This window comes from Microdochium trichocladiopsis (genome assembly GCF_020744255.1).
Source record: "Microdochium trichocladiopsis strain MPI-CAGE-CH-0230 chromosome Unknown B0I36scaffold_1, whole genome shotgun sequence".
NCBI classification, from domain to species: Eukaryota; Fungi; Ascomycota; class Sordariomycetes; order Xylariales; family Microdochiaceae; genus Microdochium; species Microdochium trichocladiopsis.
In genome coordinates this window covers 1,876,277-1,902,251 of record NW_025763544.1, presented here as the reverse complement: position 1 = coordinate 1,902,251, position 25,975 = coordinate 1,876,277, and the positions used below count along the sequence as shown (strand labels likewise).

Sequence of the window (25,975 nt, the reverse complement as noted above, 5' to 3'; positions counted from 1 at the left end):
CCGAAAGTCACACGGCGCCTCCAACGCCGTACAGTCGTCCGGCAAGGCGGAAGCCGTCCCCAGTTCGACATCTTAATTGCCACAAAGTCGCCGCAACGTGTGACCGAGCAATTTCGGTAAACATTACTTGAATAGTCCTGCTCCCGGTCAGCGTCCTTCAACAGGCTGCCATGAATATATCGTCATGATATCGTTTATGTGTCATAAGATGGCGGAACCATTCCGGCGGGTGGCTTCTCGGCCCCCCCGTCCTCAATGGTCTTCTGGCTGAGGCCACTGCCAAGCCACTAGATCTTCAGCCCACCGGCATCCCAGCGCGGAGAAACGCGAAGCCGGCGACCAAACGGCGTCCCTGAGGTTGTGCTCCGGCGGCTAGGACTTGTTGCCTCCTTTACGCCCAAAGTTGACCTTCGCCAATCGTGAACTTTTGACGCTCCAGTAGTTGGTCAGACTAGGCACTGTTGGCACTGTCGAGACCGTTGTCGGTAATGCCGGGCAAGGCACATTACCTCAGTTCTAATTTTGCAACTTGGTGAGATGGATATATCGTAGTTCAACACCCGCTAACACTCTTATCTCTACTTCTGTAACTCACAGATAAGTAATGCTCGGAACTTGGTTCTGGTATTGGGTTCCTTGAAAGTTTTTGCCCACACACAGCCCTTGGTCTCCATTTACCCCGATAACCAAGCTTCGTGCGTTTGTCATAACCCGCAGAGCTGGGGTTGGCCGACGACAGAGCCCTGTGCCCTGTGCCCGCAGGTTCTGTACAAGACGACACGTGCAGTTTTGCAGCCCAGTGCTTGTGACTGATTGGCCATGACCTGCTGATTCAAGATTTCTCATTGTGGGAAACACCCACAACCCGGTTGTTCAAAGTGCTCACCGCCCTTGTCCGGGCGTAAACAACTGTCAGTCCGAACATGACAAATAACGAGGTGCGCCATAACCAACTCTGCCGTCTCGGTGACTTTGTGCCTAGGCTACCTACAACGCCGTCTAATCTGACATGGATCGTATGACTGATGTCTCGTGCCTGCGTGCCTGTAGGTTGCGTCAACTAGAGGACAGGAATTTTCAGATTGGTCAGCTTGTGTGCCATCTTTTGAGCCTTGCAGAGGCGGGCACATGCCTCACCAGCAACCGCTGTGCGCTCTCGAGCAAAATGCAACAGTACTTTTGCTTTATGCAAGTCAGACAAGATGTCCACAGACTTGACGCACGAGTAGACAGCCGGCCAAGTAAGCACTAGTCTTATTCAGGGCAATTCATCTGCTAAGGGCAACAAGACTGTAAGCTGGGATGCCCATGGTGGGGAACCCTGCCTGCAGCTGAGGTCTGCATCTGTCGTATGGGAGAGAATGGACAAAGCTCATCCACATTTCTTCGTGGTGTGCCTCGAGGAACCAGATCTGCCCTGGGAGCGGGGTCAGTCCTCCTCTTCACAAGGACGCCTAGGCAGCATCAGCTGAAGTCAGCTTGCGCCTATCACACGGTCATGGCTCATGTGTTTGGTGCTTCATTGGTGTTACAACTTGATCCGATCATCCTAGGTCCTCGGATCCCCGATCTCGTGCAGATAAAATGGAGATGTTGAGAAGCAGGCATGAGTGTGGACCACACTTTGTCGGTAGCCCTCTCCTTGCTGCTCTGTACGAATGATACAGTTATGGAATAGACGAAAGTAGAGGACTGTGGTGTTTGAATCCTCCCCCTCAAAGATCATCAGCTTGCGTGGTGTCAATGTCCGCTCTGGGGACTTCATTCGAAATGCTTGTCCGATAACACTCCTTGTTGCAGCTGTACTCTGTACAAGCCGGGACGGCAAGTGACGGTGACGCTGTGCCCAGCCGGCCCCGAAACCGCTGCGCATGGGTATTCTCGGCATTTCTCTTTTGGTCGCATCGAGTTCTGACGCTGTCTCGTGGGCCTCGTGCATGTTGTGTCAATTTCGACAAGGATATCAAGGCGGACTCGGAAGGAGGAAAAGACTTGATAGGTCTGAGCGAGGTCAGAGCCACGGCTGGCGTGCCCGCAGTATCTTGTTGCCAGAGCCCGTGGCAGGGGTGGGAGAACTCCCAGGGTTCAGGTACTTGTGGCAGAAGTACCGACCTGGGCCACCATCCTGAACCGTGCTGACGGTTGGTCAACCATACGTACGTGGGTCCATCGTGAGGCGTCCCCCGAGCGGCATGCAGTGATCAGCAAGTGCGTGAAGTTGACTTCATGGCGCATAAGACTGCTACATCCTTCATGGCTGGTCCTTGGGCACAGAAGGAAAGAAGTTTGGGTCGCGCATTTGCTCTCTTAGCTTCTTAGCCCTCTCGGCTTGTCGTTTCCTGTCAACTCGTTGCTGATGGAAATTCCTGAAACGTCCCAAATTAGTTCATGACCTGGTGTCTGTCCCAGAGAGGCACGCACTTTTGAAGAGCAAACACGCGAGGTTCTTCTTCCTCCTTGGGAGTTTCGGTGCCGGCAGGCGCTTTCTGGATGGCTGTTAGTCAAGCTCGGGACGTGCACCACGTGCCGACGCCATCCATCTGACTTGCCTTGTCTCCCAACTTCTCCTCCTTGTCATCACTCGACTTGGACTTTTCGTCGTCGGCCTTGTCTTTCTCCTTGTCGCCGTCCTTCTTCTTGTCCTTGGCTTCTTCACGCTCCTTCTTGAGGCGCTGCTTCTCTTCGTACTCCTTCTTCACCTTCTCGAGCTCCTCGTCCATCTCCTTCTTCTTCTTCGCGGCAAGGGCCTCCTGGTCCACGATGGGAGAGCAGAGGCTCTTGTCCTTGAGGTGAGTGACACACGTGTAGAAGAAGTCCTGGTAGGCAAGGTGGGCGTCAGCAGTGCAGACGGGTGGCCGGAATGCGGCTTGCGGAAAACACGCACCTGCTTGCCCGGCGTCGCGAGGACGCTGGTCGTGGGCTTGTAGCAGATCTCGCAACCACGGGATGCCGTGTCGGCGACCTTCCGGTGATGCCAGATGTTTGGGAAGGACATGGCGGCGGCGTGTCGTTGACGGCGATGGAGGAGTCAAAGAGCAAGGGCAAAGTCTTCTGCCGTTGTTGGTCTTGAGATGCAGCTGGAGCCCAGGCTGGTATACACTTGACGGTACGGTGACTGTCTGCTGTGAATAGGCCAAGCGCCGTGTGTCGTGGGAGATGAGGCAGATGGGGGCGGTGGGGTAAGCACGTGAAGCTCCGAAATCACGGGCAACTGCAACCTCATTCACTGACTGAATAGAGTGGCTCCACCGTGGTTCGCTATTTCCACTGAGGGCGAATTACCACTTGCAGCTTCATGATGTCGCTTGGGCATATCAGCACATGAGATGCCTACGTTAGATATCCTGCTCCTCCTACAGGATTAGTCCTGGCATGAAGGCAAGCTCCAGGCGCATTTCTCATTCGTTGCCAGGACACCTAATTCTCCAAGTCTGTCCTCCTGGGCAGCAAGAGTGCCGTTGACGAGAAGATGACTGTGGTCTCTCTGCACATATAAACTGTGAACTCGGAACAACCATGCCGGGGTGGTGAGGGGCATACGGGATCGTGCACCCAGCCTCGTTCCTACTTTTCATCAATAAGGGGGGGTCAATACTGAATGTGGCCTGTCATGTTGATGTCCTGAGTAGTTCGCAGCCGAATTGGCGTGTTACATCCAGTAATTATGGCAGCGTCGCGTTAGCGGCGCCATGCCCGCGTTGAGACGCGCCGCCAAAAAGCTGGGGATGCTGCATGGCCAGTTTGGCCCCCAATACGTCAGAGCCAACCTCTTATCAGGTCGCCCACAGGATATTCCCTACGCTGCACACAATCGCCATCTTCAACAGCGCATCACCACCTACACTTGTCGAGGCATTATAGGCTGGGACTTGCCCCTGCTTCCTGGCCACCAAAAATCCTCGGGCTGAGCCCAATTCGTCCCCCGAAAAGCGATTGCCTCGATTAGAACGGCGCATAGTTCGAACAACCACTTTCTCCGCGACCCTTTCGGTCGCCAACTCCGCCAGCCATGGCCGCAAAGCTCGACCTGGAGCGGCTGACTCAGGTCTTCCGGTCTCGTCCAGACATCCTCGAGGGCATCCGGCACGCTGCCGATTCCGATGTGCGGATCCAGCTCTTCAACGACATTGCCAGCTTCATACACGACCAGGCAACCTCTGCCTCGTCCACAGCAGGCTCAGAGCCCTCGCTCAAGCGGCGGCGCGTCGACATTGAGCCGACGAAGAATGGCAGCGCCTCGGAGGTCCCTTCAGCGCAGGATGTGGCCGCGGAAAGCACACTGCTTGAGGTCAAGGATATATCAGTGTCCATACCGCAGCGCAAGAAGCTTGACTTGTGTTTCACAAAGCAGCACATCTATGCCAGGGCGACAGGCACCACGATACCCGTGACAGGGGCTATATTTGCGTGGAAGAACATAGGTACAGTCTCACTATTTGGGTGACCACGCAGCAGGGGAGACGAAAGCATGCGCTGACCACAGTCTCGATCCGCAGAATATGCGTTCTACCTGCCAGTGCCGGAAAAGGCCCAGATACAACACAACTACATCCTTTTCCCACGAAACTCGTACTTTTCTACGAAAAACAGCCCTGCGCCCGAAGACCCGCTGGTGTTCACGATCCCTGCGGGTGCCCCCAAACCAGGAGCCATAGGCGGCCCGAACGCGGCAGCAGCGGCCTCTGTGTCAGACACATACACCACGCTCTTCCACTGGGCAATCAACAAATGCCTGCAAGCAGCGGGGCACAATGTGCAAATTGTCGCGGCGGACCCGGCCAAGTTCCACAGCATGATAAAGCAGCCACACCGGCCGAAAGAGCAAGCCGTGCACGTCAAAGCGTTCCGAGGCTCCAAGGACGGCTACCTGTTCTTCCTGGAGAACGGTATTCTTTGGGGCTTCAAGAAGCCGCTTATGTTTATTCCGCTGGACCGCATTGCGTCCGTAAGCTACACCAGTGTCCTGCAGAGGACATTCAACATGGTTGTGGAGATATTCACGGGCGAGAAAGTGGACGGCGAGGAGGAGACGGAGGAGATTGAGTTTTCCATGCTGGACCAGGAAGACTATGGCGGTATCAACGGAGACTATATTGCACGCCACGGTCTGCAAGACCGCAGCATGGCGGACCAGCGGAAGGCCAAGAGAGAGCTGATTGAGAACTCCAAGGGCAAGAAGGGAGAAGAAGGCGCGAACGGAGCGAACGGCGAGGAGGCTGCTGGCGAGGACGACGGCCTGACAGAGCTGGAGCGGGCACAGAAAGAGGCGGAGCAGCAGCTCCAAGATGACGAGGATGAAGACGAGGAAGACTACGATCCGGGCAGTGACGGTGACAGCGATGGCTCAGGATCGAGCTCGGAAGAGGACGACGATGATGATGCGAACGGTGAAGCAGCTACGGATGACGATGAGGAGGACGATGATGAAGAAATGGGTGATGGTAAGGAATGAGGCACGATGCGATGCACTAGGCTTTGAGGAGTCATTACGCCCAGCAGGAAGCATGAGTCAATGCAAAACGCTCGAAGGACAGCCTACTTTAAGTACATCAAGCTTTCCCAAGTCGTACCGGGACATGAACGACAAAACAAGGCTACATTGAAGCAGCTTCCGAGTTCATATCGTCTGCACCACGTGAGGATCTAATCTATGTGTGCCTGCATGCCAAGGAGAAGCACCATACTTGCCATGGAGATACTTCAAGGGCAGTCGGTGGTAGGAGGACAGTGATGGCAACGGAGATAGGTATTTGGAGGCGTCACAAGACACAACCATGGTCCTCGTTTGGCTGGCTTGACCTGCGGAGAAAGCCCTTCTCACAGAAATGTACATAAAGAATTATGCCTGACACCCTTCGATGCCATCTCTTGAGACACGATTCTACGCATCACAATCTCGGATATCAAGACTCCCAGCCTACTTAGCCTACAGCAGCACCGAGTCGGCCTAGGACACCGCTCCCAACCAAACAAGACAACAATATCTCGAGTCACAACTTCACTCGCACTGCGACATGTCCGTCAACTCGACTCTTGCCACCACTGCCTCTGGCACGGTGCCGGTGCCCAGTCTTCCTCTCATGGCCTCTGTGCCTTCTGGCGGCGGCATCATGTCGTCCTTGCACACAACAGCAACGTCCGAGGCCGCCACGCCTAGCCACATGCTGCCCATTGCAATTCCCCCCATCCCACGACCGACGGACTTTGTACTAGAAGAGTCTAACTTAACCGTCACCCTCCGGTCGTTGTCAGGCTCCGAGGATGTCGTCTATACGATCCCCCCTGGAACCCTCCGGCTCATGTCATACTATTTCCCGTCACGACCTTGGTCCGCGAAGCTCGCCAGCTTGCCGCCCTAACCATGACCGACGAACATCCCGTTCCCACGGGCACAGAGGTCCCTCCGATCTTCCCTCCCATCCACGGCCCCGGCTGGCAGCCACCCAATATCGTGTCCCCGTCGGCCACTCAGTCGACATTGGAGCCGGTTCACACCAATGTCGCGCGCAGTATCCCCGAGGACAAGTGGACCTCTTTCGGCGATAAGTTGGAAGAGCCCGCGACCTTTGATGCTTGCGAAACTCCCGGTAAACAATGCCCATCTTCATGTAAGTGTAGAAAACCAATTCAGTCCCACTCAGGCCCCATGCTCAGTCCGCTGCTTTGAGGGCGAAGAATGACGACCGCAAGAAGCCATAACTCTGGGAACACAAAGCTAACAATGCGAGCCTTCTGTGCCAGCCATCAGACCAAGCTCATTCATCAGCTGGCCCATGGTCCTCTCCTTGTCCGTCTACTGCCTGGGCGTCAGCCTTGTCTTCGCAGCACGAGAGAAGTACAGACGAGCAGCCAGGTCCAGATCCGACCCTGACCCCGACGACGAGGACAATAACGACAACAACAGCAACAAGCCCAAATACGGAGAGGGGCTGGAGGCTGGAGGTCGCAGGAACTAGCGCCGTGCTGTCATCCAACAACAGCAGAAACGGAGACACGATCTCTCGCGCCTCTCCAGACATGCAATTCTCTCGTGATGCAGTTCAGGCTCATTTCCAGCATGGAATTCGCTCTTGGAATCCGTCCCCTTCTTATGCTGCTGTGATTCCAACGGCTCCATCCGCAACCACAACCTCCCCGGTGCTACCGTCAGGCACCTCGCGCACCACCCCGCCGCCCTGGCTGGATTGTCTCAAGCACAGAGTAAAGATCGCCATCGCGAAGTGGAAGAAGGGCGAAATGTATCCCCTCAACTGCCGGGTCGAAGGGTACGTGCTGGCGCTGTTGGCCCTTCTTGCGCTTGCCGCCTTGGTGCTGTGATAGAATGGCCTGGGGCCTTTAGGCAGTTGGTCAAGGTTTATAGCACAAGAGTTGTCGTTCTAGCAAATTATAAACGTTACATGAAAATTATGGGCAATCATCCTAGGTGTGACTACTGAATGCATATCCGCTGCATGCAATATTGTTGCCTCACTAAATCATGTCCCATTCTCTCTCTATGTAGCTTGCTCTCCATAAACATCAAGAGGCGCCGTCATCCAGACTCTCGTGTAGGAGCTCCATGGACGACTGTATGATGGTATATTGCATTGACTGTCGACGGTCAAAGAGCCCCGGCCCAGCACCGTCGAAAGTGTCTTCGAAAATAGTTCGCACCACGTCATCCCAGAGAGCACCTGTCTGCATGTGCTGCGCCCCTGTACTCGGTGCCAACGCTCTAATGGTATGCACGAGAGCTTTCCCCCTTTACGACATAAATCTGTATTTAAACTTGAGCTTGCCCTTCCAAGCATCAAGTGACCAGGCTCCATCTCATGCCACACCTCCCTCTCCATTCAGCCGGTAGGCGTGCCAGGATGTTAGCTTCCACGGCCCTGATCTCGTTGATGCGTAGCCAGTCCTCCTGTGGGTCGTGTATCTGGCATCATATTCGTCGCCCTCACTAGCCTTGTCCTGCACCATAGTAGATGATATGTTGCGCTTGGTGCGTACTCTCAATCGACCACCATCGCGTCCTCGTGGCATCCATTGCACCGCCATCGGCGACTGCTTACAGGCATTTTCGCCTCCGAGCGGATACAGTCGTCGTGGTAAAAGGGTCGATCGCAATCCTGCGATATCATTTAGCCAAATTGCACACCACACCTCAATATAGAAACGTACCTCATTATCACATATCAGCGTCGAAGGGCCACGGACTTGCTGACCGCACACGCCACAACCTGACGCAGACCTCCTGCCTTCAACCCTTGGTGACGCCGGTTTTGGCTCCTCAGACGGAACCTCCTGCGCGTCCGCCTTTGCGTCTCGCAACATTGCAAATGCTTTGATGATCGTCTCCTGTGTCAATGAGTTCCGGGCCTTCAGATAAGTGAGATGCTTGGCAAACTCTATCATGCGACTTTGCCGTGAAGTGAGCCAGGACGCCTTCTCCTCGATGAAGCTCAGGTAGACATTCTGAAGGTGAGGCTCGGTGATACGCTGCTTCAAGACAAACGCATCCCACTCGCAGATGTACTCCTTCTCCTCTGCATGCACGTCGCTGTAGTCAAGAATAACATCCCGATGTTTTTGCATCAGCCACGAGTCGTCCACGGGTGGTGGTTCTATCAAGGCCCCAGGTGCAAGCGTTGCCTTTGTCACGCGGTTGTAGAGCGGTTGCTTGTTGTCCGGGATCAGCTGCCTAGGATCCTTTGGCTTCACAGGAAGCAAGCGCTGCTATATCCATTAGTTGTTGTATGACAAGTGCACTGATCGGGGCCGAGAAACTTACCTGCTTCTGATGCGATACGCGAGGCTTGGGCTGTTTCCGCGGAGTCATCTCCCGTGCCGGCTCACTTTCCGCATCTTCTGGCTCTGGTGTGGGTTGGCCATGTTGTGATATCAAGATCCTCATGCCGTGCTTCCCACTCAAGTCGAGCCTGAACTTGAATTCCGGGTGATCCTCGGTGTGCTGCAGAAGCAATGCCTGAGATGGATGCGTGGCATAGCATCGAATGCAGCCGAAGTCAGCCGTCGTGACTTGACCGAGTTGTGGAAGCACCCAGGTCACGCGTCCCGCCTCGACGCCACTCTCTGTGACCTTGACTTGCTGTTTCCGTTCCTTCAGGCCCTTCCCGCGGGCTTTGTCGCTCAATGCTTTGAGGTTGTAAATCTGCTTCTTCTTCTGTCTTAGAGCTCGTGTTGGCGTGACTGCTTCTCCAGTCTCGTCAAAATCTTCATCCGGTGGTGGTTCGTGACCATCCCCTGCATGCATGATGTTCTCAGTCTCAGCGCTCTGATTGAGTTGGCCACTCGTGAGTGGTTCTAGAGCACCGCTTGCTGCTGCCTTCGCCTCTGAAGGCGACTCGAGTGGCCTTGAGCGCAGAGGCGCGCCTGCATGGTTGGTTGACCATCTCAGATCGATGTCTAAATCCAAACCAGCATCGGCCTCGAAGCCGACCTTTCTCCTGAGCTTCACGGGCGCTGTTGTCCGGTGCTTGTCAAATTGGTATGTTGTCTGGGCCGATAGAACCCAGCGCTTTCCTGCGTCCTTGGCGTCATCTCGCTGCTCCTTGGCAAGGAGAGCTTGCGGAGGCCAGTTCGGGTCGCCAGCTGATTCCAACTCGACAGAGATAAAGTAAGAGTCTTCCAAGGTGAAGAGATCGTCGTCCTCTCGAAGAACATAGATCTTCTCCGCGGGAATATGGAAAGGCTTGGTGAGGTAGATCCGAGCCATCCGGCGACCCCCGTCAGCATCTGACGGCACCTTGACAGTGCAGATTTGGCTATCACAGTAGAGGATCCGAAGTTCTTCTGGACGTGGCGCGCGACAGATGATTAACTTGCAGCGACATCTGACAGAAGTGGTCACCTTGTCCTTCTTGACTGGAGATCCAGCGCTGGCGTCCTTGGTGGATGAGTCCGGAGTGAGGACCGGCCCGCCCCTTTGAGTGATTTTAAGCACCTCAATGCGCAAAGCTTTCTCAAAGTCGCAGGGCTCATCTGGCAGAATTTTGCCAACCAAGTCACCGAGACCTCGGTCTGACGAGCTCTGCGAGAGGCGGCGCCGCTTTGCTGGCCGATGCCCGGCGTCATCGCCATTGCCGGTGACGCCATGTTCACCGTTTGTCGTGAAGATGCCCTCCGGAGCATACGGCGACAGATGGCCGACGGCGGTCTTCCATGCCCGATGGAGGAATGGGAAGTCGCGCTTGAATGGTGTCGTAGCTGCCATGTCTGAGGTGGACCGACCATGAGAGCAGCCTGCCACGACGGCGCGACTCCTTGGTTATGACTGAGAGCTGTGTTCACTTATGCAGACCATGAGTGACGGCAACCGTCCCCCGCTGCACACGGCGCGCACGTGGACAGGACGGCGGTTCAAGCACGCATGCTTCAACTATGCAGTGCCAGGTGCCAAGATCGCGCACGGCACTGAAGAGAGACGCCTCGTGGCGGCGCGAACGACAGGATGATGTGCTTGTGCCGACGCAACCAGATGAGAGTCAGGCGTGGCGACGTGTTGCTTAATTGGAGTTGATGTGCATGAAGAATGACTAAAGGAAACAAGAATAATGGGGGGACAATGCGCAACACACAAACGCGCTCGTTTGCGTGGCGATGTGGACGTGTTGCCCGAGACACGTGAGTGTAAGAGAGCGGCGGGAACGGTGCGAGAACACTGAACGAGGATGAGGCGCAGAGTGAAGATGATCTCGGGCCGGAAAGTGAAGCGCGTGGGAGCTGGCTGGCGATGAAGGAAGCGACGCGTACCGTGCAACGGCGCTACGGCCAGGGGGCGTGCCTGTCTGGGATCAAGCGCACAGTGTCGGCGATGCAATACGCACTGTTGAATATACGCATGTTGTTCCAATTACACCAGGCGCAGTATCACGATCGACTACACGGTGATATCCCTGAACCCAATGTTTTCACGACGGTGGTTGAAAGAGCTGCATGGCGTAAATTGAAGGCACCAGTTTCAATATTGCAGTCATTCCAAGTTTACAGCAAGGGCGTCACATTGGCCGGCAAAGTGAGTGACAACTTGCAGTTTCGCTGGCAACTGTCACGAGCTCGTCAACAATCAATGGCATCGTCTGGGCTCGGTGACCGCAAAGCCCGGGGTCGCAAGCGAATCTGTGGTTGATTTCTTCACCAGATCTCTCAGTACAAGCCTAGCTCAACTCCAGATGAGCTGGCGATAGGGCCTGTCTGGCCCCTTAGAGGAGACAACTCAACCCATAGCGTTACCCCCCGAATGATTCTCCTTGATGAATATGCACCTGTATATGATTCGTCACCTTCTGTTTGATAAGCCCGCGAGGCCGGCAACTGCACGTGGTATAGAAGTGCAACATCGTAAGAATTGTGGTGGAGTGCACGATAAAGCTTGCCCAGGTGAAGACGGGATGGCGTGACTTGCCCCACCGCAGCCTCCATCCAATTCCCCCCTGGAGCTCCTCTACAGGGAGCCACAGCGGGGTGCGTAACGCGGGCACTGTGGGCCAGCGGCTGCCTGCCTGCAGGCGGATCTGCACTTGCTCTGTGCAGTCGTCATTGCTTCTTCAATCCTATTGTTCCACTTCCGACTTCACAAATGCTACTACGCCCTGTCCAACACAACTCTCACACGACCGCCTCACGACGACTGCACCCCCGCGATTCGGGACCCTCGATCATATCTCTTCCACCTCTCGCGCGCTTCAATATCCGACAGCCTATTGCCATGGTCCCCGATCCCTCATGCTCCAGCTTTGCAGATCCCAGTCCAGTCTAGCCATTGCCTCTTCGACTCGCAAGCCAAGCTACCCCTAATGGACCTCACTGCTCGCAACAACCATGCCTAATACCGGGCCGGGTCGCGGCTTGCGATCTATACCTCCTCGTGCCGCCAAAATTAAGAAGCCAGCTCGACACACTCGCGCAGCCGCAGCGCTCCTCGCTTCGCCAGACACGGATCAAAGCTTCTCAGATGGCATTGAGCCAGTTCCGGCACAGCAGCCAGCCGTCAACAGAAAACGCCCTTCGAGGGCTGCGTCTCGGACTGCTCGGAAGCGCATGCGAGGGACGGACAAAGCGTCCACAGCACAAGGATCTCGACAGTCAAAGGCGAACTTCAAAGACTCGGTTAAGCTGAAACAGCCGACATTCACTTACCCTGGCAATGACCTACCTTACCACGTTTGGCTGCGCATATTCGAGTATGTGGCTGCACCTTTGCGGGATCCGAATGCATCGTATAAGGAATGCGACGACACCCGGCGCTCCCTCCTTTTAATGGCCAGATGTGATCGAATCTTTTTCGAGCCTGCCCTATCAGCACTTTACAAGTGCCCGCTCCTGCTATATCCAGAGGACTTTGCCGCTCTTGCGAAGCGGTTGAGTTTGAAACCCCAAGAAGCGTCTTTCAACTACTGGCCCCGGATCGAGATTCTTCGTATTAATGTGGATTTGATTCTGTACCGGAAGCACAACGGTAACTATTTGGACTTGAAGGACATCATAGCACCGCTGCCGAGGCTCGTAGAGCTTGAGCTTTGGCACCCTCTCGATATGGCGCCCTATCGCAGTCTGAGCCAGACCATCCGTTGGAAATATCCAGCAGATTTGCTGGAAGCGTTTCGAAAGCCGCCAGTTTCCGAGACGGGGTCTCTGTCGAACTCCGACTGGACTCAGTTGCAGGCCTGGACATGGAATGCACGCCTTGCGGGGGAGTCTTTCTCGCTCGAGAAACTAGCCGTCATACATAAGACTCCGTGCTTCTCGAAGCTGCGAAAGCTGGCTTTCATCAACTACCAGCTGCCCTCAGCCATGACTCGAACATCTCAGTCCAACGATGCTCTCGAACTGGACCTACAAGCCATATCGCAACTTGCCGCCGCCATTCAGGCTGTTCCCGATCTCGAACATCTCATGATCGAATCATCTACCATCTTGAGTGGCGTACTGCTCAATATGCTGCCCAGGAGCCTCCGGCACCTTGAGCTTGTCAACTGCTTCGAAGTCACCGCAGATGATTTTGCCGAGTTCCTCCAGACTCATGGAAGTAATTTACAGCGGTTGACTCTCTTTCACTGCCAGTCTCTGAGCCTCGACTTCTTGTCCGTCTTGGCGAAAGCATGCCCAAGGTTGACTCACTTGCGCGTCAATCTTCTATATTACCAACATCACGACTCGTACAAAGACTCGGAGCCGGCATACGAGGCATTGCTGTCGGAAGGCCACATCCCGACCTGGCCGGCAACGCTACAATATGTTGATATTGATTTCATGCGTTTCGCCGAAACGGCGTGCGCGAAGGTCTTCTTCCAAAGTCTTACAGACTCCGCTCGAGCTCTGCCTCATCTCCGCCAACTTATACTCAAGGCGAAGCTGAATGTGGGCTGGGCCGAGCGGAACGAGTTTAGACGCACTTGGGAAGATAGGATGGTGGATATCTTCTTGCGCACAAGTCGGGCACCACAGCGATATACCAGCCAACGGCCCAAGAAACCCCCACGTCCTCCACCCAAGCGCCCCGTAATCGAGCCTCGTCCAGGCTCACGCCGCAGCGCCAGGATCTCTTTTCCTCATTCTTCGCCGGAGAGCCCCGAAGCACTGGTCTCACGCAGCGTGAGAGAGTCTGCTAGGGTGGCTGCCGTAACCAGGGAGTTGCAAGGCCTTCTCGCCACACGTACACAAGGTCCAGGACATGAAGCGGACTACGAAGACAACGCGGATGATGATCACATACTTGATGGTCGGACAGGGCTGGCGTCTGATATTTTCAAAGCGGGCGCTGATGACACGGCGCCCCAGTTCGTGCATGGAATGTGTGACGTTGTCGATGTGCAGATTGATAATCAAAAGCCTCGAGAAAGCCAATTTGGGATGGAGGACTTTCTTGACTCATCTGAGCAATCGGACTCTGAGTGGAACTCGCATGATGAGTAGCCTGGGGGCATCCGCGTACGCACAAGAGCATTCTTTTTCGTTTTCATTTGAGTAGGCTACCTGTTTCGCCTGTTCGGGCTTTGGGAGGCGCAACTGTGGGCATTTGTATCGGCGTCAATGGCAGAGACGGGTGGCGCAACATGGGAGGCAATATTGTTTCGGTCTTTTTGCGAGGTAGATTGGGAAGTCATCACTGACGATCTGAGAACTGTTTGTTATGCAGAGTATGCTTCGAGTCTGCGAGCAATGAATACAAGACATCCAACAAGCCACCATCGAGACATATCCGTATTTTTATGTGTTGTGAGAGGATCTCAACTGCTCCATGGCTCATCGTCATCATCGCCTGCTTTCTTCTTTTTTCTTTCTCTCTTTGGCCCAGCCGAGTTGGCTTGTCCGTGCTGCAAACTCTTGATATGTATTCCTATCCCATAACATGCTGTACAATAAAACAGAGATGGTGGCCGAGATTTGTGACACAATCTGACGGAGACCCATGCTGAAAGAAAGGCCTTGGGGGGGGGGGGGCCAATACCAATGAGAGAAGCTATTCATTTTGTTGCACCAGCTTCTCGATTAAAACCTGTACTTCTTCCTCTCGTCCCGCTTCTCCTCGTCGCGCTTTATCCTCTTCCGGCTCTCATTGGCAATCATCTCGTCTAGCCCTTCCTCGCGCCCTTGCCACTGCGCACCAACGCCCTGCTGTCGGCTGTTCTCCTCGTATCGCCTCCGCAGCTCTTCTTTGCTCAGGCCGTTGCCGTCGGCCAGCGCGTCCGCGTCCACAGACACCTCGACGTCGCCGGGCTTCTTGCGCTTGCGGCCGCTGTCGTCGTCGCCTTGGCCCAGCACACGCATGTTGTCGGCGCCGCCGCCGCCGGGGGCATTCTTGAGATCATATACGCGCTCGCTGCCAAAGAAGCCCTCGGCGCGTGCCTGGCGCTCCTTGATGATGGTGTATGCCTCTCTTGGGTGCGAGCTCTCCTCTGTCTCGTAGCCGCGCCTCGTCTTGCGCAGGTCCATCTCGCCGCCGATGTCGGTGTGCGTGCCGTAGTCTGTGGGCACGGCGCTTGCGAGGCCACTCTCGGTTTGGATGCCGGAAACATCCTGAACGCCGCCGACTTCCTCGTCTTCCTCTTCTTCGTCCTCGTCCTCATCGTCGTCCTCCTCTTCTTCGGACTCTTCCTCGGCTACTTGCAGCTCACCCCACAATGTGCGATCGACAGGCTCTCCTGCTTGCTGCGCTGTTTGCGTCGGCTGCATAATGCCAAAGATGTCACCACCAAATAGCGGCCTGTTGTACTCATCCACGGGAGGCTTGCCGTAGCAACCAGGGTTAAAACCCCATTGCGCGCCATTTGGTATAGGAGCGTTCAGGCCAGGAATCCGGAGCGATGGGTACGAGGGCGGTGGGCCGAAACGCTGCTGGTTAATGAGCCACGGCGGTGGCGCACCGGGTGGTATGCTGAGTGCCTCTTTGAGTGGATCGCTGATCTCGCCCGGCCGCAGATGCCGCAGGTCCGTCTCGTACTCCTTGCCCTCGTAGTATACCTCTCCGAATCTGGTGAGTGCCGGCTTCTCCTGGAATCTGAAGAACGCATCGTATAATTTCTGGTAGTCGATGTCGAGCTTGCCCATCTTCGGTTGCACACGCTCGCGCTGCTTCTGTTTCAGACTCTGTTCCGCCTGCTTCTCAAGTACGGCGTCGCGCATCTCCGAGATGCCTGTATCGGCGATGAACTTGGGGAGTTGGAACGCCGCCTTCTCCACGCCTCTCTTCGAGGAAAGGTACTCGCGCTTCAAGGACCAGTGTGTCGGCACTGGCACAATATTGCGTTGCGCCTTGATCTGGACGAGTAACCGGGGATCCGACGAAGATGTGTCATGCCACTCCACGACCTCGGGCTTGCTAACGAGCGCCTTGAGCTCGGCAACCGAAAGCTTTGTCAACATTTTCCTCTTCTTCTTTGACATCTTCGCACCACCAGACTCGTCCTCCTCGTCGGGGATATCATCGTCGCCATCAAAGTAGACCTCGCCCTGGTTTCCGGCGTTTGCTTCCCGCGAGATCGCGTCTTCTCCACTATCTGCGCCGAATTTGGAGAAGATGGATCTGTACATCGCGTAGGCAGGATCCTCCGCATCGAAAACGTTCTCCTCGACGATCGGGCCATCGGCGGGCACAGTGCTGGCGGCAGAGGCATTCTCCTTAACTTCAAGGCTTGTAGTCGTGTCGGTCGGTGCGTCTGATTCACTCTCGTCGGGCTTTGTGGCTTCGGGCGTCTCGCTGGTTTCCTGTTTCGCGATCCGTATTAGCATCTGCCATTGCTGGAAAGGATCCAGCCAACAAGAGAGGGAATGAACGTACGTGTGTCTTTGTGAGCTTGTCGGCCTTCTTCTTCGCGCGCCGCTTCTGGTTCTTGGTCATCTTTGGCGCTGCCATCTTGGCCTCTGGGGTGCGCGTCCGCGGCGCCTCGCGTGATCGATCGTGTGTCCCAAAAGTGATGCGCGGAAGCTGGGATCTAACGGCGAGCAGCGGAGAACCGGCAGGATCCAAATGGTGCAAGCGCGAAATTCGACACGGCGATCGAATGTCGGGCGTTGTGATAAGGTTGAAGGTGAGGGCAGTCGGGACGCCGCAGCCATGAAATTTGCGGCTATCGCAGTTGCAGGCAGCACCCTCCACGGGCCAAGCCAGCCGCGCCATGACCTTTGGGCGTCGTTGTGGCAGGGGGGTGGTTCCACCCAGTTCTAGTCTAGCGCCCCTGGCAAGCAGCATGTAAGTCACTGCCAGCGGGCACTGCCTCCAGTCCACAAATTCCAAGCTGGAGGGGAGCATGTGTGTTGCAGGGCTTCTACGATGTCCAATCTGATGTGGCATGTAGGCTCTAGTCAGAATAAGCCAGGCCGCGCGCTCTGAAGGTGAAGCTGAGGAGGACTGCCGTGGACGCTCAAATGATGCAGGAGCACCTGGGCGATTTCACGCCGGGCTAGCCTGTAGGGATGTCTCGCGGCTGCAGGCCAATCGCAGCACGCGGGAAGCACACACTGCAGCGATAGCGGCAGGGGCCGGGGTCGACACGCACGCCGCAAGAGCCAAAGTTGCGCCAGCCTTGGCCTCAATCGACACTTTTCGAGGAGTCGTTCTGCATGCACCCGGCTCGACCACTCCTGTCTAACTACAACTCGGCCGACCTGTCCTCAACACGACTTTGCTTGCGACAGTCCCCTCTCTGCCTCATCGCTGGCCTCTGCGACTTCGAGCCGCTCCCTCCCACTTTTCTCCCCGACTACGGAGCTCTGTCCGCCGCGCTCTCTCCAGACGCTTGACGCGCAAGCCGCTTGCCACGCGGCACCATCATCTGGACCGACCTCCCGCAACCCTTTCCGACATTGCAACATGGTCTATTGAGACGACTCAACTTGCGCAAACTATAGACAGACATTCAATCCGACCTACCGACGTCATCCTCGTACGAAACACTACTCGGGGCCTGCCCAGCGCTGCTTGCAGCGATGCCACACTCCACCTCGTCAGGGTCGTCACACGTCCGGGACCAGTCGCTTCCCCGCTCAGGCACAAAGTTTCCTGCTGATAATGACAACGATGGCGACTCGGGCCTTGAAAAGTTCCCCGACCACATAGACTCCCCTGCCGTGCGGGCCATGGGTGCGCGATCTGTCAGCCCTGCTGGTTTGAACCCCTATGGGGTGGGCATGAATGGCGGAGGCTTCAGCAGTGCCGGTCTAGATCGCTGGCAACCACGGCGGGACAATTCCACCAAAGGCGTCAGATGGGGCGCGTCGGCCGCTCCTGGTCGTGGCAACGGCCACGTCAGGCAGCAAAAGAGCATCAGCGAGGCCCTGCAGAACATAAGGGGTCGAAGTGGAAGTGTCACTCAGAACGCCCATGAACTGGCTGATGCCCTGAGGGCTCCGATATCCCCCAGGCTCATCGTGAGTTTTCCTCCTGCATGTTGCCCGCTGCTCCGCTCAGGACACTGACACGATATGCTTACAACAGGCGCTATGCGTGACGTGGTACATGTCATCTGCGTTGACAAACACCTCTTCCAAGTCGATCCTCAACGCCTTCGACAAACCCGCAAGCTTGACCATGGTTCAGTTCTTCCTTGTTGCGTTCTACTGCCTAACAATGTCGTGGCTGTCACGGGTGTTTCCGAATTTACAGACCATGGTCCCAGTCCTCAGGAACCCGATTCGCTATCCTTCGAGAGAAGTAATCTCCACAACTTTACCACTGGCGGCATTCCAGATTGGCGGCCATCTCTTGAGCTCGAGCGCAACCTCGAAAATCCCGGTCTCGATGGTGCATACAGTCAAGGGCCTTTCGCCGCTCTTCACAGTGTTGGCATACCGGTTCATCTACGATATCCGTTACCCCAGAGCAACATACTACTCCCTCATCCCATTGACATGTGGTGTTATGCTTGCATGCTCCAGCAAGCATGCTTTCCAAGTTGATGGCGAGCTTCTCGGCTTGATATATGCTCTTCTTGCGACCCTCATCTTCGTCACGCAGAACATCTTCTCCAAGAAACTCTTCAACGAGGCGGCCAGGGCCGAGGCGGATGGACATGCCACAAAGTCACGCAAGCTGGACAAGCTCAACCTCCTCTGCTACTCCTCGGGCATGGCCTTTGTCTTGACGTCCCCGATCTGGTTCTTCTCCGAGGGCGTAGGCCTGATCCGGGACTTCTTGCACGATGGATCACTGGATCTCTCTGCGAAGCCTGGAACCTTCGACCATGGCCGCCTCTTCATAGAATTCCTATTCAATGGCACTTTCCACTTCGGCCAGAACATTCTCGCGTTTGTTCTGTTGTCCATGGTGTCGCCGGTCACGTACTCTGTTGCGTCACTGATCAAGCGCGTCTGGGTCATTATTGTGGCCATCATCTGGTTCTGGCAGCCGACAACACCACTTCAAGCAGTCGGCATCGCCATGACAGCTTTAGGCTTATACCTCTATGATCGTGCAAATGACAGCAACAAGGCCGACAAGAGGGCTCGGACGCTGAGCCAGAGCACCGCGCGATCGCAGCCACTCTTGCCCTTGAACACCAGAGACGCGCGCCCGACGCCAGGGTCGCAGATGTACGACAGCCCGATGGCCATGAACGGATCGCCAGCACCATATGTGTACACCAACGGGCATACGGCGATGACTAGTGGCTCTGTCGGTGATTCTAAGAAGAACGACGGCATGGGTTCTGGGCGGCAACGTGGTCAAAGTAATGCTGGGTGGCTACCACCAGGAACCAAGCAGGAAGACACGTGGAGGTTTGAGGATCGGGTCAAGATCACCGCATGATCGAATGGCACTGAGAGGCTTAAAGGAGCTCTTGCATTATTTTGGGCATGGCGGACAGTGCATGTGACAGCAGGATTCATGGTAATGATGCATGAGATGTATATTTGAATAACATGTAGATATTGGATAAGCTAGAAATTTCACGTTATGGCGTAAAGGAATGGTGCTGCAAGTCAGGGCCATCCACCATCAGTGCAAACAATGGGCTATTCCAGCATCGGGCGAACAGATGACGAGACTGGCGCAATCGGGTGGGAGAGCGCTTGAGTGGGGTCGAGTATGCAGGGCCATGGTCCTGTGCTCGGCCAGGAAGTGTTGGAGCATGTTGCCCAGCAATGGGGAGCGGAGCTGTCTTTGGTGGCTGTTGGCGACAAGGCAACATTAACGAAAGGGGGGGGAGATGCCAAAAAGCTGCGTTAGATGCATGAAGAGCAACACCTGGGCAGGTTTTGGCGGGGCAAGAGGCGGCCAATGCAATATTGACGCACGGCATTGCTGGGGAACGGACAAAGGGATGCGGGACCTAGGAAAAACTCGGGCGGAGGTGAGCATTGACCAACCAGCTGGCGTTCGTCGTGATGCTGCCGGGTACTGAGGCAGTGGACATAGCATGCCAGCAAACAGCAAGCCTAGCGATGCAAACAGGCTTCAGGATCTCGAGGAAAAACATGATGAATCCTCGATGAGTTCTTGTCTCTCAAGTAAATAGAATTACCGCTCAGACTGCAAATCGACGAGTTCTTGGGATCCGGAGGCAGTTTCGCGCGGCAATTTTCCGGTACCCGCTCGAGGCCCGGCCTTACTCTTTACGGAAGTCACGTGAAGCTGGAGCAACGAAGGACAGTCGGGGCGAGGCGCTCGGGTTCCTCCTGGGACATCTAGCTTGCCGACACTGCCCAAAAAAACCTCTCCTCCGATCTTCCTCTCCCAGACTTCATCACCCATCTCCACCTCCATCCTCACATTCGCTGCTTGCATCTCTCAAGATGTTCAAGAGGTACGCCAAAGCCCCGTCGACCTTGTCGCAAACTTCTCGCGCCGTCAATTGAGGAGGAATTGGACGCTGACCGTAGTGCCTGTTTACCCCAACCACAGCGGCCTTTCCTCCTTCGCGAGAGCGGCTCGCCCTACCTTCTCGGCCGTCCCCCGGCGCGCCGTGAAGCCGGCTGCCCTCAGATTCCCTCTCAGCAGCCGATTCGCAAGCACACAGAGCGTTGGTGATGGCAAGATCCACCAGGTGAGATACCCCTCGACATGGGATGGCGGGTTGTTGTGATGGAGTGGCTGGGGTTCCTGCCGCACCCGGGCAATGCCACTGTATACAGATGGACCAGAGCTAACATGACTTGACTATAGGTCATTGGTGCCGTCGTCGACGGTTAGTCACCTCACCCTCCGAGCGCGAGCGCATCTTCACCTTGTCGTCACCTTCGTGGGTCACTAACGCAAAACTTTTCTCTCCAGTCAAGTTCGATGGCCAGAAGCTCCCTGCCATTCTGAACGCCCTCCACACCGACAACGGTGGCCAGAGACTTGTCCTCGAGGTTTCTGTAAGCGACAAGTCCAGCATCGTGCGCACGAAACAATCATCTGACCGTCTTCACAGCAACATCTTGGTGAGAATGTCGTCCGCTGCATTGCCATGGACGGTAGGTCTTCAATTGCGCTATTTGTGTGCTACCCGACAGCCCAGCTAACTCGCACCTCCAGGTACCGAGGGTCTCGTCCGTGGCGCCAAGGCCAGCGACACTGGTGCCCCCATCACCATCCCCGTCGGCCCCGCCACTCTTGGTCGTATCCTGAACGTCACTGGTGACCCCATCGACGAGCGTGGTCCCGTCAAGACCGACAAGTTCTTGCCTATCCACGCCGAGCCCCCGGAGTTCGTCGAGCAGTCTACCTCTGCTGAGATTCTCGTCACCGGTATCAAGGTCGTCGACCTCCTCGCCCCCTACGCCCGTGGTGGAAAGATTGGTCTGTTTGGCGGTGCTGGTGTCGGCAAGACCGTCTTCATCCAGGAGCTCATCAACAACATCGCCAAGGCCCACGGTGGTTACTCCGTCTTCACCGGTGTCGGCGAGCGTACCCGTGAGGGTAACGATCTGTACCACGAAATGCAGGAGACCTCCGTCATTCAGCTCGAGGGCGAGTCCAAGGTCGCCCTTGTCTTCGGTCAGATGAACGAGCCCCCGGGAGCCCGTGCCCGTGTCGCTCTTACTGGTCTGAGTACGTATTCTACTTGATGAGCACCATCGTCTCCCTCCACACATCCACGCCTATCCCCTCCTGAATCTTCCAGACCTCTCACTTCTGTCCAACACTATTCTCCTGAGCCCCAGACCCTCAGACCCTCTACCTCTGAACCTCTGACCCTCTAAACCTTTGACTATGTAAATCATTATACTAACTTTTATTCTACACAAAGCTATTGCTGAGTACTTCAGAGATGCTGAGGGACAGGATGGTAAGTTTTTCCGCTGATTCCGGCCAAATTGGGGAGAAATGGAAACTTTCTGCCTCCAAAATTGTAAAATGGGAAATTAACATATTGCAGTGCTCCTCTTCATCGACAACATTTTCCGCTTCACCCAGGCCGGTTCCGAGGTGTCTGCCCTACTGGGTCGTATCCCCTCTGCCGTCGGTTACCAGCCCACCCTCGCCATCGACATGGGTGGTATGCAGGAGCGTATTACCACCACCACCAAGGGTTCCATTACTTCCGTCCAGGCCGTCTACGTCCCTGCTGACGATTTGACTGACCCTGCCCCGGCCACCACCTTCGCTCACTTGGACGCCACCACTGTCTTGTCCCGTGGTATCTCCGAGTTGGGTATCTACCCCGCTGTCGACCCTCTCGACTCCAAGTCTCGTATGCTCGACCCCCGTGTCGTCGGCCAGGAGCACTACGACACTGCTTCCCGCGTCCAGCAGATCCTCCAGGAGTACAAGTCTCTCCAGGATATCATTGCCATTCTTGGTATGGACGAGCTGTCGGAAGCTGACAAGCTTACCGTCGAGCGTGCCCGTAAGATCCAGCGTTTCCTGTCGCAGCCCTTCACCGTCGCCCAGGTCTTCACTGGTATCGAGGGTAAGCTCGTCGACCTCAAGGACACCATTGCCTCCTTCAAGGCCATCCTGGCTGGTGAGGGTGACAGCCTTCCTGAGGGTGCTTTCTACATGGTTGGTGACTTCGCGTCTGCCAAGGAGAAGGGTGAGAAGATTCTTGCCGACCTCGAGAAGAACTAAGCGATTGGCGGAGTGGAATCTTCGTGATCTAGACGCTGCCCCGGAGTGGTGTTCTGTGTATATCTAGAAAAGGAGAGCGCCCGTGGTCGAGGAGTTTTTAGCTCAATCGAGTTCCCTTTGTGAACTGTATACCAAAAATCCACTAATTCCTTTGAGTCTTGAACTCTGGTCCATGTCTTGCTAGGTTTGTGTGACTGTCCCACAAGGAAAATTTGACCCTGTCAGCATGAAGGTGACTCGTACATGGAATATCCTCGTTTGATTCTGAACAACCATGTGTATGGGCTTTTTCTCATTTTGTCAATTTGGCCGTTATCTGTCAACTTCTTCTGTTTCGATCCTTCCTCACCATCCGACGTTGCCAGAACTCTTTTACCTTTAATCTTGGCTTGCAATGGGCAATTGAAAACCAGTCTCGGTTCTGAGTCTTCTTGTCCCGCTCCCGCATAGATGTTGAGCAGACATTTCATCTTCTATTGATCTCTCTGCGATTGTCTACCTCGCCCCTCGGTCTTCTCTGGCTCTCTTTCGTGTCGTTATCATCCTGCTGGACAAGTCAAGGTCATGTCAGCACGGCAAATTTCATTGGGCTGCGCAAGTCGAGGGGACCGCCCGCTGCTACCTTGTGGCACGACCAAACTAGATGGGATATGTCTGACCCTGGTCTAACTCTGGCGGTGGAGATGACGAGGCGTCTCGGTTGTGAGCGAGACCGAACCGAGCTCTTGGAATGCCGTAATATGAAGCAGTTAAGTCAACATGCTCGATGACATCCATACCATCGCGCCCACAGCACGGGTTTGGATCATTGGGCGGTGAACACATCAAAGTCAGCGTCACGCTGGGTGCCGTTTGGAACAACAAGTCTACTACTTGAGATAATTTTACGACAAGCCCAAAGGCCGTTTTGCTTGCCAACAAGGACAACCAACGCCAGTGCCGCTTTGCGTGTTCTCAACACTTTTCCCACCCCAGTTACTCCCCAGTTACTCCCCAGTTACTCCCCAGTTACTCCCCAGTTACTCCCCAGTTACTCCCCAGTTACTCCCCAACCCCTTTCCCCGTCGACTTATTTGTTTCCAACATCAATCACAAGCAAGCCCAGCCAACAGGAGATCAAGTTCCCATGAGACAGCTGAATTCCTAGAAATCGGCGTCACTGAAACGTCTCCCAGCACGATGGCCCAACCACTACAGCTCCCATCCCAGTCAGTCACCAGGCATTGGCGTTTCGTGTTTTGTGGCACCATGAGTTTTGGCAACATCGTGATTGGGCGATATTAATGACCACCAACAATCATCGGGTTTCAACCTCCTCTGATGCCGACACGTTGGGTGTCCTTGAAAGTATTTTTCGCATATGAACGGCATCGATGACATAAATCATTGCAAGCTCCTCCACTTCTTAGAACAACGAAAGTCTCTTGTCTAGATAATCTCATCCATGCGGAAAACAAGGGCGGCGCGGAAGCTGACTTCGGGCCGCGGAGGGGTGAAAGAAGGGGATGTATTCTCGGGCTAGCTCTAGAGCAGCATCTGCGTAAGCCTGGGCCCCCAAAATGCCGAGGAGCTCGTCAACGACCTTCTTGCCCCTGTCCTGTGAGATCCCGGGTCTTTCGAACTTGGGGAGGTTATGCAGCGGTGAGGCGGGAGCACAAATATACTGGACATTACGCAGCAATACAACGGGACAGCAATTGAGATTCTAGAAACTTCAGATCATAGAGCGGTACCGGCTGTATCCCGAGGAGACTCGTGGTTTCGATATGGGATATACATGCTCCTATGTACGTTCTTGGTGACTGTGTGCTGTGCACAGCAGCGAGGCTCTACTACCAGGCGGGTAGGACACCCTCCTTTGCATTATCCGCCTCTATCATCCATCGTGCGTTTCCCTCTCGCGGCCAAAACCACCACAATGCCACTCTTCGAGGTCGGCCTCAAATTTCATCCCTCACGCGCGGCGCATGCGGTCATCGTCGACCTATTGGATATGAGTGACGAGAGGTCTGGAGGGTTGAAGGTCTATTAGAGCAGGTGACCAAGTGGAGTTCAAACACCCTCAACTGTGCTCACCATCCTCGATGCATCAAAGGGCGTCAGCGCCACTCATGCCAGGCCCCTTTCAAGTACGGAGTATCCATTAAGCCAAAGAATCACAAGGTTTTCCGCCGGATATGATTGAAGCTTTCGCTCTTGCCGGCGCCCACCTTTCTGGAGACCGCGAGTTCATGATAGCCATCAGAAGTCACTCTGATCTCCACATATTCGTCCGCTGTAGCCATTGTGTGAGGGTACTGGAGACAATAGCTCAGGGATGTCATTTAGGTATGGAACACCATTGCGCCGATGACCCACGCCGCGTTATGAGTGGAAGAATGGTGCGCAACCAGACAAGGGCTCATGGAGGCTATTCGTGCCGCGCGCGTCGTCTCGTATGTAAAACTCAATGGCACTAACCTGCCATGGTCATCCTTCCTCTCCTCCATACCGACATCCATACACATTTAACATATATCTTATCCATCCCTTCAAGACTCTCCTATCAGGCATAATCGGTTGTGAGCCGGGTCTCACCCTGCTTGCACAGTGGCGCTACGAACCCGGTGGAGGTGTTGACTGTACGAGAAAGAACGGGGTCTGAAAGTACCCAGACTATGTCAAATACCTCCAGCGAGATTGGCAGGCGCCGTGCAATTGTGATTCCACAAGAGATAGTATAAGCTCAAGCGTCGCCTGAAGTACTGCAGCTGCAAGGACATATTCGAGCTTATAAGCATAAAGTCACCCAAACCCAGCTTACCTGGGCCCACGCCAACAGGGACCAGAACAATGCTATTGCGGCCAAGGGCCGAAAGAAGCGCATTGAAGCAAAAGCACATTGGTGCGGCATTTGTCAAGAAGCATTCCAAAGCGCCCGTGCCCACAAGGCTCACGAGGGAACCACCAAGCACGAAAATGCCACCAAAGGCATTAAGAAGGGCCCCCCAAGCCATGCCGCCAAGAACCTCAAAGCCAGTCGGGCCAAAGTCAAGGCATCGGGCAAATATCATGATCCAATCTGCAACCTGGATTTTGCCAGACCGAGTGGGTTGCTTCGGCGTGACAAGACGGCATTCCATGAGCGCCGAGCCAAGGAGCTGAAAGCTCGGGAAGACGCTGCTAGTCGCAGCTTGTGAATTATGTAAAGCATCCTCGAGACGTAGGGCTTCCTAGAATTCCGTGAGTTCGCGATGAGACCTGGCCCTTTCCTCCTAGTCGGAACGTCAGGAATGGCAGGCGGAAAGGCCAGGAACCTGAGGTTGGTATCGACGGAGCAATAGAGGTCGGCATGGTGGCGCTGTCAGGGGTGGTGACTATTAATGAGTACATGGGCCGCGCATGGAAACACCTCCTCAACCTCGACCACCTGGAGTTTGACTTCTATCCGAGGCACTACCAGGGTCCCCGTAAAGGGAGCCAAGGCTGTTTGCCTTAAGACTT

At 55.1% G+C, this 25,975-nt stretch overlaps 9 protein-coding genes across 9 annotated transcripts; 5 read left to right on the top strand and 4 right to left on the bottom strand.

Moving 5' to 3' along the window:
* Positions 1–2,095: 2,095 nt before the first annotated feature.
* Positions 2,096–3,196, bottom strand: B0I36DRAFT_6810 (VPS4-associated protein 1). The gene is made up of 4 exons (XM_046163202.1): positions 2,885–3,196; positions 2,550–2,816; positions 2,422–2,486; positions 2,096–2,366 (listed from the first exon to the last, which is right to left on the bottom strand). Exons 1-4 carry the CDS (start codon positions 2,993–2,995, stop codon positions 2,252–2,254), a joined length of 558 nt encoding a protein of 185 aa, XP_046018237.1. The 5' UTR covers positions 2,996–3,196; the 3' UTR covers positions 2,096–2,251.
* Positions 3,197–3,757: 561 nt separating this feature from the next.
* B0I36DRAFT_379213 (putative chaperone protein) lies at positions 3,758–5,766 on the top strand. Its single transcript, XM_046160755.1, has 2 exons — positions 3,758–4,421; positions 4,497–5,766. The coding sequence occupies exons 1-2, from the start codon at positions 4,010–4,012 to the stop codon at positions 5,450–5,452; spliced, it is 1,368 nt and encodes a 455-aa protein (XP_046018236.1). The 5' UTR covers positions 3,758–4,009; the 3' UTR covers positions 5,453–5,766.
* Positions 5,767–6,472: 706 nt separating this feature from the next.
* B0I36DRAFT_310116 (uncharacterized protein) lies at positions 6,473–7,401 on the top strand. The gene is made up of 3 exons (XM_046152218.1): positions 6,473–6,608; positions 6,659–6,661; positions 6,745–7,401. Exons 1-3 carry the CDS (start codon positions 6,498–6,500, stop codon positions 7,315–7,317), a joined length of 687 nt encoding a protein of 228 aa, XP_046018235.1. The 5' UTR covers positions 6,473–6,497; the 3' UTR covers positions 7,318–7,401.
* B0I36DRAFT_310115 (uncharacterized protein) lies at positions 7,385–10,006 on the bottom strand. Its single transcript, XM_046152217.1, has 2 exons — positions 8,771–10,006; positions 7,385–8,712 (listed from the first exon to the last, which is right to left on the bottom strand). Exons 1-2 carry the CDS (start codon positions 9,713–9,715, stop codon positions 7,810–7,812), a joined length of 1,848 nt encoding a protein of 615 aa, XP_046018234.1. The 5' UTR covers positions 9,716–10,006; the 3' UTR covers positions 7,385–7,809.
* Positions 10,007–12,138: 2,132 nt separating this feature from the next.
* Positions 12,139–13,914, top strand: B0I36DRAFT_210289 (uncharacterized protein; the record flags this gene model as incomplete). Its single annotated transcript, XM_046148900.1, has 1 exon — positions 12,139–13,914. A coding segment is annotated over one exon (1,776 nt), but the record flags the coding sequence as incomplete, so codon positions are not given.
* Positions 13,915–14,490: 576 nt separating this feature from the next.
* On the bottom strand, positions 14,491–16,354 carry B0I36DRAFT_370973 (uncharacterized protein; the record flags this gene model as incomplete). The annotated part of the gene is made up of 2 exons (XM_046159969.1): positions 14,491–16,206; positions 16,280–16,354. 2 exons carry the CDS (start codon positions 16,352–16,354, stop codon positions 14,491–14,493), a joined length of 1,791 nt encoding a protein of 596 aa, XP_046018232.1.
* Positions 16,355–17,054: 700 nt separating this feature from the next.
* On the top strand, positions 17,055–19,410 carry B0I36DRAFT_280567 (glucose-6-phosphate/phosphate translocator 1). Its single transcript, XM_046151476.1, has 2 exons — positions 17,055–17,868; positions 17,936–19,410. The coding sequence occupies exons 1-2, from the start codon at positions 17,428–17,430 to the stop codon at positions 19,244–19,246; spliced, it is 1,752 nt and encodes a 583-aa protein (XP_046018231.1). The 5' UTR covers positions 17,055–17,427; the 3' UTR covers positions 19,247–19,410.
* A 461-nt stretch (positions 19,411–19,871) lies between these two features.
* On the top strand, positions 19,872–22,655 carry B0I36DRAFT_310106 (ATP synthase beta chain mitochondrial precursor). Its single transcript, XM_046152216.1, has 8 exons — positions 19,872–20,243; positions 20,342–20,483; positions 20,603–20,624; positions 20,711–20,796; positions 20,853–20,895; positions 20,957–21,472; positions 21,672–21,710; positions 21,801–22,655. The coding sequence occupies exons 1-8, from the start codon at positions 20,233–20,235 to the stop codon at positions 22,490–22,492; spliced, it is 1,551 nt and encodes a 516-aa protein (XP_046018230.1). The 5' UTR covers positions 19,872–20,232; the 3' UTR covers positions 22,493–22,655.
* A 1,993-nt stretch (positions 22,656–24,648) lies between these two features.
* Positions 24,649–25,488, bottom strand: B0I36DRAFT_343961 (uncharacterized protein; the record flags this gene model as incomplete). Its single annotated transcript, XM_046156214.1, has 2 exons — positions 24,649–24,767; positions 25,296–25,488. The coding sequence occupies 2 exons, from the start codon at positions 25,486–25,488 to the stop codon at positions 24,649–24,651; spliced, it is 312 nt and encodes a 103-aa protein (XP_046018229.1).
* Between the last annotated feature and the right edge of the window lie 487 nt (positions 25,489–25,975).

What these genes read in the sequence shown, in the direction of transcription:
- B0I36DRAFT_6810 (XM_046163202.1), bottom strand. Translation starts at nt 2,995, where the DNA reads ATGTCCTTCCCAAACATCTGGCATCACCGGAAGGTCGCCGACACGGCA. An exon ending in AGGAGAAGTTGGGAGACAAG is followed by an intron (nt 2,487 to 2,549) that starts GCAAGTCAGATG and finishes ACAGCCATCCAG; the next exon opens with AAAGCGCCTGCCGGCACCGA. An exon ending in CGCGTGTTTGCTCTTCAAAA is followed by an intron (nt 2,367 to 2,421) that starts GTGCGTGCCTCT and finishes GGGACGTTTCAG; the next exon opens with GAATTTCCATCAGCAACGAG.
- B0I36DRAFT_379213 (XM_046160755.1), top strand. Translation starts at nt 4,010, where the DNA reads ATGGCCGCAAAGCTCGACCTGGAGCGGCTGACTCAGGTCTTCCGGTCT. An exon ending in ATTTGCGTGGAAGAACATAG is followed by an intron (nt 4,422 to 4,496) that starts GTACAGTCTCAC and finishes CTCGATCCGCAG; the next exon opens with AATATGCGTTCTACCTGCCA.
- B0I36DRAFT_310116 (XM_046152218.1), top strand. Translation starts at nt 6,498, where the DNA reads ATGTCGCGCGCAGTATCCCCGAGGACAAGTGGACCTCTTTCGGCGATA.
- B0I36DRAFT_310115 (XM_046152217.1), bottom strand. Translation starts at nt 9,715, where the DNA reads ATGGCTCGGATCTACCTCACCAAGCCTTTCCATATTCCCGCGGAGAAG. An exon ending in GCGTATCGCATCAGAAGCAG is followed by an intron (nt 8,713 to 8,770) that starts GTAAGTTTCTCG and finishes TGGATATAGCAG; the next exon opens with CGCTTGCTTCCTGTGAAGCC.
- B0I36DRAFT_280567 (XM_046151476.1), top strand. Translation starts at nt 17,428, where the DNA reads ATGCCACACTCCACCTCGTCAGGGTCGTCACACGTCCGGGACCAGTCG. An exon ending in CGATATCCCCCAGGCTCATC is followed by an intron (nt 17,869 to 17,935) that starts GTGAGTTTTCCT and finishes TGCTTACAACAG; the next exon opens with GCGCTATGCGTGACGTGGTA.
- B0I36DRAFT_310106 (XM_046152216.1), top strand. An exon ending in GTGATGGCAAGATCCACCAG is followed by an intron (nt 20,484 to 20,602) that starts GTGAGATACCCC and finishes ACTTGACTATAG; the next exon opens with GTCATTGGTGCCGTCGTCGA. An exon ending in CCGCTGCATTGCCATGGACG is followed by an intron (nt 20,896 to 20,956) that starts GTAGGTCTTCAA and finishes TCGCACCTCCAG; the next exon opens with GTACCGAGGGTCTCGTCCGT.